At 50.3% G+C, this 8,683-nt stretch overlaps 1 protein-coding gene across 1 annotated transcript; it reads left to right on the forward strand.

Moving 5' to 3' along the window:
* Window positions 1–203: 203 nt before the first annotated feature.
* LOC120041899 (somatostatin receptor type 5-like) lies at window positions 204–8,510 on the forward strand. Its single transcript, XM_038986761.1, has 7 exons — window positions 204–572; window positions 1,093–1,479; window positions 2,482–2,671; window positions 3,710–3,792; window positions 4,049–4,198; window positions 8,079–8,100; window positions 8,221–8,510. The coding sequence occupies exons 1-7, from the start codon at window positions 204–206 to the stop codon at window positions 8,508–8,510; spliced, it is 1,491 nt and encodes a 496-aa protein (XP_038842689.1).
* Window positions 8,511–8,683: the final 173 nt, after the last annotated feature.

Below are 8,683 nucleotides of genomic sequence, written 5' to 3' on the forward strand. Positions count from 1 at the left end.
CACACACACACACACACACACACACACACACAGAATCGCACATTTTTACTGGAGTTTTACAGTAGACGTAGTTGCATTCCTTTTATCACAGAGACTCACACACACACACCTCTTTTAATTTTCTGTCTCTTCTGCTGCAGGTCTGAAGGTCTCCTCCTTTTCCCTCCCCTCTCCTCCCCTCCCCTACACACCCTACATCCACAATGGAGCCTCTGGACAGGACAGGCTGGACACCGCTCTCTGGTGACCCCAACACCTCCACTCCCAACCTGGGGTATCACTTCTCCTACCCTGATTCTGGTCCTGCAACCCCGTCCTTCCCCTCCCCATCCTTCTTCCCCAGTTCCTCCTCCAACGTGTCCAGTCAGAGTGTCCCGTTCCAGGGCAGCAGTACCCTGATGACTGCGGTCATCTCCCTGAGCGTGTTCGTGGTCGGCCTGATCGGTAACACCCTGGCCATCTACGTGGTGCTGCGCTACGCCAAGATGAAGACCGTCACCAACATCTATATCCTGAACCTGGCGGTCGCAGACGAACTGTACATCCTGGGACTTCCCTTCCTCACCACCCAGGTAGTCTAGAGGTCAGAGGTTAGAGATGAACTGTACATCCTGGGACTTCCCTTCCTCGCCACCCAGGTAGTCTAGAGGTCAGAGGTTAGAGACACACTGTACATCCTGGGACTTCCCTTCCTCACCATCCAGGTAGTCTAGAGGTCAGAGGTTAGAGATGAACTGTACATCCTGGGGCTTCCCTTCCTCACCACCCAGGTAGCCTAGATGTTAGAGGTCAGAGGCTAGAGGTTAGAGGAGTGGGCCAGCGACCAGAGGGTTGTTGGTTTGAATCCTAGCTCCGACAAGGCAAAACCTGGTCAGTAGTAAGGGTAACTGAAAGGTTTCTGGCATCAGTGTCCAAGATGCCATCTCATCTCTTGCCGTTGTGCCCTTAAGCAAGGCACTTAAGCTCTAAACGGCCCTCTGCGCCAACCTCTGTATCTGTGTGTCTTTATGAGGGGTTTGAATAAAGCAGAAGACAAGTTACAATAAAGTAATCTCTTCTTCCTCCTCCTCCTCCTCCTCCTCCTCCTTCCAGAACGTTCTCTCCTACTGGCCGTTCGGCTCCTTCCTGTGTCGCGTGCTGATGACCGCTGACTCCATGAGCCAGTTCACCTCCATCTTCTGTCTGACCGTGATGTCTATCGACCGCTACCTGGCCGTGGTCCACCCCATACGGTCTACAAAATGGCGGCGACCGCGAGTGGCGAAGGTGGTGAGCGCCGCGGTGTGGGCGTTGTCGTTGGTGGTCGTCCTGCCCGTGGTCGTGTTCTCCGGCGTTCAGGACACGTTCAACTCGTGTAACATTAGCTGGCCGGAGCCGCAGGACGTGTGGTCGACCGTGTTTATACTGTACACGGCTACGCTGGGGTTCTTCGGGCCCCTCCTGGTCATCTGTCTCTGCTACCTGCTCATCGTGGTCAAGGTGGGGGGGTCATAGGTCAAAATCATTCTGCTTTTCTTCTGTGTTTCTGTGTTAGCTACAGTACCATAGTTTGGGTTGCTCGTTGTGGTCAAGACTGCATTATTAGAAATGTTTGGTTCGGCTGTTTGAACTCTCTGACAGTGGATGTTTCTGTCGTTCTTTCATTTGGTCATTAAACACTTCTCTGTGTTGTTGTTTTGTGCAACTAGATCTCACATTCTCACCTCAGAATTAGACGTTCATCCATGTTTCTCAAACGTCAAATTTCGAAGTTGTTCCAAATGTCAAATTTTGAAGTGTTTAAGGTTACATTTAGGCATTAACTCTGAATGGTTAAGGTTAGGTATTAACTCTGAATGGTTAAGGTTAGGTATTAACTCTGAATGGTTAAGGTTAGGTATTAACTCTGAATGGTTAAGGTTAGGTATTAACTCTGAATGGTTAAGGTTAGGTATTAACTCTGAATGGTTAAGGTTAGGCATTAACTCTGAATGGTTAAGGTTTGTGTTAAGCTTAAAACAAAGATTCAAAAAACAACCTTATATTGCTGGATTTGAACATACAACCTTTGCACCAGAGGCAGATGCTCACACCCATCTACAACACCCCAGCAAATCCCAAACCTACTGGAACGTAACAGCGCTCACTGGTGCCCCTAGTGGTCTGTTTCCACGCCATCTCCCCACCTCAGACATGGATGGACTAATACTGACTTGTATCACGGGTGACTTGGCTGGTTTTGTGGTCATTATCTTCAAGGTGTGTGAAAAAGCATTCCGGAATACTATTTTGTTCTGTTTTGTCATTCCAACCATTCTTTTCGGTGTTTAGCATCTTTTGATGTTGACCTATTGTATGTAAGAGAGTTTCTGCTGAAACTTTCCTTTTTCTAATTTGACATGTTCATATGTTTTAGAATACATTTGTATAACATGTTAACATCACCATCCTCATCATTGCCATCCTCCTCCTCCACCACCACCATTTTGTTACCCCCTCCAGGTGAAGTCTTCAGGTGTGCGGGCGGGCTTCACCAAGCGTCGGCGGTCAGAGCGTAAGGTGACCCGTATGGTGGTGATCATCGTGGTGGTCTTCGTCCTCTGCTGGCTCCCCTTCTTCATCATCAACATCATCAACCTCATCATCATCATCCCAGAGTCCTCCGTGACCGCCGGCGTCTACTTCTTCTCTGGTAACAGAAGAAACCTTCTAGTCTGCATCCCAAATAGCACCCTAATCCCCGTGTAGTGGACTACTGTTTACCAGAGCCCTATGGGGAATAGGCTACACTCACTCTAACCCTATGGGGGGAGAGTGTTGGAGAGAGGAGGAGAGGGGAAAGAGGGGGGAAGAGAGGGGAAATGGGGGACATAGTGGAAAGAGGGGGAGGAGATGAGAGGAGAGGGGAAAGAGGGGGAGAAGATGGGAAAGAGGTGGGAGGAGAGGGGAAATAGGGGGAGGAGGGGGGAGGAGACGGGAAATAGGGGGAGGAGAAGGGAATGAGGGGGAGGAGATGGGGAAAGGGGAGGAGAGGGGAAAGAGGGGAGGAGAGGGGGAGGAGATGGGGAAAGAGGGGGAGGAGAGGGGAAATAGGGGGAGGAGGGGGGAGGAGACGGGAAATAGGGGGAGAAGAAGGGAATGAGGGGGAGGAGATGGGGAAAGGGGAGGAGAGGGGAAAGAGGGGAGGAGAGGGGGAGGAGATGGGGAAAGAGGGGGGAGATGGGAAAGAGTGGAAAGAGGGGGAGGAGAGGGAGGAGAGGGGGAGGAGATGGGGAAAGAGGGGGAGGAGAGGGAGGAGAGGGAAGGAGAGGGGGAGGAAAGGGGAAAGAGGGGGAGGAGAGGGGTAGGAGATGGGTAATGAGAGAGAGAAGGAGTTGGGAGAGAGAGGTGGGAGAGAGAGAGAAAGGGAGAAAGAGAGAGAGAGGTGGGAGAGAGAGAAGGAGAGAGTGAGAGGGAGAGAGAAAGGGAGAGAGAGATAAAGTGAGAGGGAGAGAGAGAGAGAGAGAGAGAGGGGGGATAGAGAGAGAGAGAGAGAGAGAGAGAGAGAGAGAGAGAGAGAGAGAGAGAGAGAGAGAGAGAGGGGTGGGAGAGAGAGAGAGAGGGAGGTGGGAGAGAGAGAGGAAAATAAAGAGAAAGGAGAATAGAGAGGTGGGAGAGAGAGATAAGGAAGAGAGAGAAGGAGAAAAGTGTGAGACAGGCATTGACCATTAGTTTTGTCTCTACTCCCCAGTCATCCTGTCCTATGTTAACTCCTGTGCCAACCCTCTGCTCTATGGCTTCCTGTCAGACAACTTCAGACAGAGCTTCAGAAAGGTGATTATTATTTATTCAACCTTTATTGGACCTTTATTTAAACAGGAAAAGATACTTGAGGTTTGAAAGCTCTTTTGCGAGGAAGACCTGGAGGTGCTTTATGATCCAGCCACCACCATCCCCTTCACAGAATTCTATTTCATAGAATAGACATTTATTAGTACATGTTCTGTATTTATATACAATATCAGTTTTCCTCAGTGCTCACCACAGTGCATCGTCTTCCCGATCCCATGTGCTTGATTTCTTCCGGAAGGTTCTGTGCGTACGGAAGGCCAACGGCGTGGAGGATGGTGACCCCAGCGCCCCGAGGATGGAGAAGACTAGAGAGACGACTAGAGACGACTCCTTCCTGTCGCCTAGGAACCACGACGGACACAACGGACACACATCACAGAATAGCCAGGTGAGGAGGGAGTGAGCCCTGTGTGTGTGTGTGTGTGTGTGTGTGTGTGTGTGTGTGTGTGTGTGTGTGTGTGTGTGTGTGTGTGTGTGTGTGTGTGTGTGTGTGTGTGTGTAAACTATATTACGGATGTAAGGGACACACACGGCACACAGCAGCCAGGTATGGAGTAAAGGGGGGTAGTAAAGGGAGGGGAGGAGGACCAATCAGTGTGTGGTATAGGGAGGGGAGGAGAACCAATCAGTGTGTGGTATAGGGAGGGGAGGAGGACCAATCAGTGTGTGGTATAGGGAGGGGAGGAGGAGGAGGACCAATCGGTGTGTGGTATAGGGAGGGGAGGAGGACCAATCAGTGTATGGTATAGGGAGGGGAGGAGGACCAATCAGTGTGTGGTATAGGGAGGGGAGGAGGACCAATCGGTGTGTGGTATAGGGAGGGGAGGAGGACCAATCAGTGTATGGTATAGGGAGGGGAGGAGGACCAATCAGTGTGTGGTATAGGGAGGGGAGGAGGACCAATCAGTGTGTGGTATAGGGAGGGGAGGAGGACCAATCGGTGTGTGGTATAGGGAGGGGAGGAGGACCAATCAGTGTATGGTATAGGGAGGGGAGGAGGACCAATCAGTGTGTGGTATAGGGAGGGGAGGAGAACCAATCAGTGTGTGGTATAGGGAGGGGAGGAGGACCAATCAGTGTGTGGTATAGGGAGGGGAGGAGGAGGAGGACCAATCGGTGTGTGGTATAGGGAGGGGAGGAGGACCAATCAGTGTATGGTATAGGGAGGGGAGGAGGACCAATCAGTGTGTGGTATAGGGAGGGGAGGAGGACCAATCGGTGTGTGGTATAGGGAGGGGAGGAGGACCAATCAGTGTATGGTATAGGGAGGGGAGGAGGACCAATCAGTGTGTGGTATAGGGAGGGGAGGAGGACCAATCAGTGTGTGGTATAGGGAGGGGAGGAGGACCAATCGGTGTGTGGTATAGGGAGGGGAGGAGGACCAATCAGTGTATGGTATAGGGAGGGGAGGAGGACCAATCGGTGTGTGGTATAGGGAGGGGAGGAGGACCAATCAGTGTGTGGTATAGGGAGGGGAGGAGGACCAATCGGTGTGTGGTATAGGGAGGGGAGGAGGACCAATCGGTGTGTGGTATAGGGAAGGGAGGAGGACCAATCAGTGTATGGTATAGGGAGGGGAGGAGGACCAATCAGTGTGTGGTATAGGGAGGGGAGGAGGACCAATCAGTGTGTGGTATAGGGAGGGGAGGAGGACCAATCGGTGTGTGGTATAGGGAGGGGAGGAGGACCAATCAGTGTATGGTATAGGGAGGGGAGGAGGACCAATCGGTGTGTGGTATAGGGAGGGGAGGAGGACCAATCGGTGTGTGGTATAGGGAGGGGAGGAGGACCAATCAGTGTGTGGTATAGGGAGGGGAGGAGGACCAATCGGTGTGTGGTATAGGGAAGGGAGGAGGACCAATCAGTGTATGGTATAGGGAGGGGAGGAGGACCAATCAGTGTGTGGTATAGGGAGGGGAGGAGGACCAATCAGTGTGTGGTATAGGGAGGGGAGGAGGACCAATCAGTGTGTGGTATAGGGAGAGGAGGAGGACCAATCAGTGTATGGGCTAGGGAAGGTAGGAGGACCAATCAGTGTGTGGTATAGGGAGGGGAGGAGAACCAATCAGTGTGTGGTATAGGGAGGGGAGGAGGACCAATCGGTGTGTGGTATAGGGAGGGGAGGAGGACCAATTGGTGTGTGGTATAGGGAGGGGAGGAGGACCAATCAGTGTATGGTATAGGGAGGGGAGGAGGACCAATCAGTGTAAGTTATAGGGAGCGGATATTACTGGTGTTGTGGTCTCAGTAGGAGTGTATATATGTTTATTACTGTGGTCTCAGTAGGAGTGTATATATGTTTATTACTGTGGTCTCAGTAGGAGTGTATATATGTTTATTACTGTGGTCTCAGTAGGAGTGTATATATGTTTATTACTGTGGTCTCAGTAGGAGTGTATATATGTTTATTACTGTGGTCTCAGTAGGAGTGTATATATGTTTATTACTGTGGTCTCAGTAGGAGTGTATATATGTTTATTACTGTGGTCTCAGTAGGAGTGTATATATGTTATTACTGTGGTCTCAGTAGGAGTGTATATATGTTTATTACTGTGGTCTCAGTAGGAGTGTATATATGTTTATTACTGTGGTCTCAGTAGGAGTGTATACATGTTTATTACTGTGGTCTCAGTAGGAGTGTGTATATGTTTATTACTGTGGTCTCAGTAGGAGTGTATATATGTTTATTACTGTGGTCTTAGTAGGAGTGTATATATGTTAATTACTGTGGTCTCAGTAGGAGTGTATATATGTTTATTACTGTGGTCTCAGTAGGAGTGTATATATGTTTATTACTGTGGTCTCAGTAGGAGTGTATATATGTTTATTACTGTGGTCTCAGTAGCAGTGTATATATGTTAATTACTGTGGTCTCAGTAGGAGTGTATATATGTTTATTACTGTGGTCTCAGTAGGAGTGTATATATGTTTATTACTGTGGTCTCAGTAGGAGTGTATATATGTTTATTACTGTGGTCTCAGTAGGAGTGTATATATGTTTATTACTGTGGTCTCAGTAGGAGTGTATATATGTTTATTACTGTGGTCTCAGTAGGAGTGTATATATGTTTAGTGTATGGGATTCACCTAGACGTGATAGCAAAGTGTAGCAGTTTGCGGCAAAAATCTTTTAATGCCAATAAAGCATTTTTTTGTTTCATGAATTGAGAGAGGGATGGAGAGAGAGGGATGGAGATAGAGGGATGGAGAGAGAGGGGTGGAGAGAGGGGGATGGAGAGAGGGATATAGAGAGAGGGAGGAGAGAGAGGGGGATGGAGAGAGGGATATAGAGAGAGGGAGGAGAGAGAGGGGGATGGAGAGAGAGGGATATAGAGAGAAGGATATAGAGAGAGGGAGGAGAGAGAGGGATGGAGAGGGGGATGGAGAGAGGGATGGAGAGAGAGGGATATAGAGAGAGGGATGGAGAGAGAGGGATGGAGAGAGGGGGATGGAGAGGGATGGAGAGAGAGGGATGGAGAGAGAGGGATATAAAGAGGGGGATGGAGAGAGAGAGGAATGGAGAGAGGGGGATGGAGAGAGAGAGGGATGGAGAGAGGGGGATGGAGAGAGAGAGGGATGGAGAGAGAGAGGGATGGAGAGAGAGGGGGATGGAGAGAGAGAGGGATGGAGAGAGAGGGATGGAGAGAGAGGGATGGAGAGAGGGATGGAGAGAGAGGGATGGAGAGAGAGGGGGATGGAGAGAGAGGGATGGAGAGAGAGAAAGGTAGAGGGAGGGATTGAGGTCGAGTGAAAACGGGGGAGAGTGGAGGACGGAACAGTGTCCAATCTAATCAAAATGGTTGTGAAGTGTGTGTGTGTGTGTGTGTGTGTGTGTGTGTGTGTGTGTGTGTGTGTGTGTGTGTGTGTGTGTGTGTGTGTGTGTGTGTGTGTGTGTGTGTGTGTGTGTGTGTGTGTTCCCCCTGTCATAACAGTAAGCAGTGTGTGATTGAGTTGTAGTAGCAGACAGATTGGTTCTGGTTAAAGTCCTTTATGTGATTCAGCTCTAAATGAGACAGATTGAAATAGAAATCTGGTTTTGAGGTGAACAGGAGCTCTCTCTTTATTTGTTCTGTTTCAGTCAATCATTATGGATCACACTCTCCATGTTGCACACACACGCACGCACACACACACACACACACACACACACACACACACACACACACACACACACACACACACACACACACACACACACACACACACACACACACACACACACACACACGAACGCACACCTGAGGTGCCACTGTCTCTTGTCTCTGCAGGCCGTCCAATTGGAGCCTTGTGGTAGCCCAGGGGAGGAGACAAGGCCCTCAGGGCCCACTGTGATTGGCATGTCCTCGCTTTAAACTCTCCTGATTGGCCAGTCCACGGTTTGAAGTCTCTCTCTCTCTCTGCCTACTGAAGGTGTCTCCTCACATTCCGGCCACACCCACTTCTCACACCACTGCAGACCTGCACCCTCCCCCACACGAGGCCCCTCCCCTGACCCCGATCTAGACCCAGGCACCGCCACCACCGTAACGACCATGTCAACCCCGCCCATCATCACGGCACCCACCATTGCCATCGCTGCCGCCACGCCCCCCGCCATGAACTCTGAACTCTTACTTCATCTACAAACAGGAAGTGAAAAAAGAAGGATAGTGAGTTCTCTTGCTGTGTATGTGGAAACTGTTGAACCTGAAAAGGGCTGAGGAGGAAGAGGAGGAGAGAGGAGGAAGAGGTGGAGAGAGGAGGTGACACTGTTAGAGGAGAAGGAGAGGAGGAAGAGGTGGAGAGAGGAGGTGACACTGTTAGAGGAGAAGGAGAGGAGGAAGAGGTGGAGAGAGGAGGTGACACTGTTAGAGGAGAAGGAGAGGAGGAAGAG

This window comes from Salvelinus namaycush, unplaced genomic scaffold, assembly GCF_016432855.1.
Source record: "Salvelinus namaycush isolate Seneca unplaced genomic scaffold, SaNama_1.0 Scaffold575, whole genome shotgun sequence".
Taxonomy (NCBI): Eukaryota; Metazoa; Chordata; class Actinopteri; order Salmoniformes; family Salmonidae; genus Salvelinus; species Salvelinus namaycush.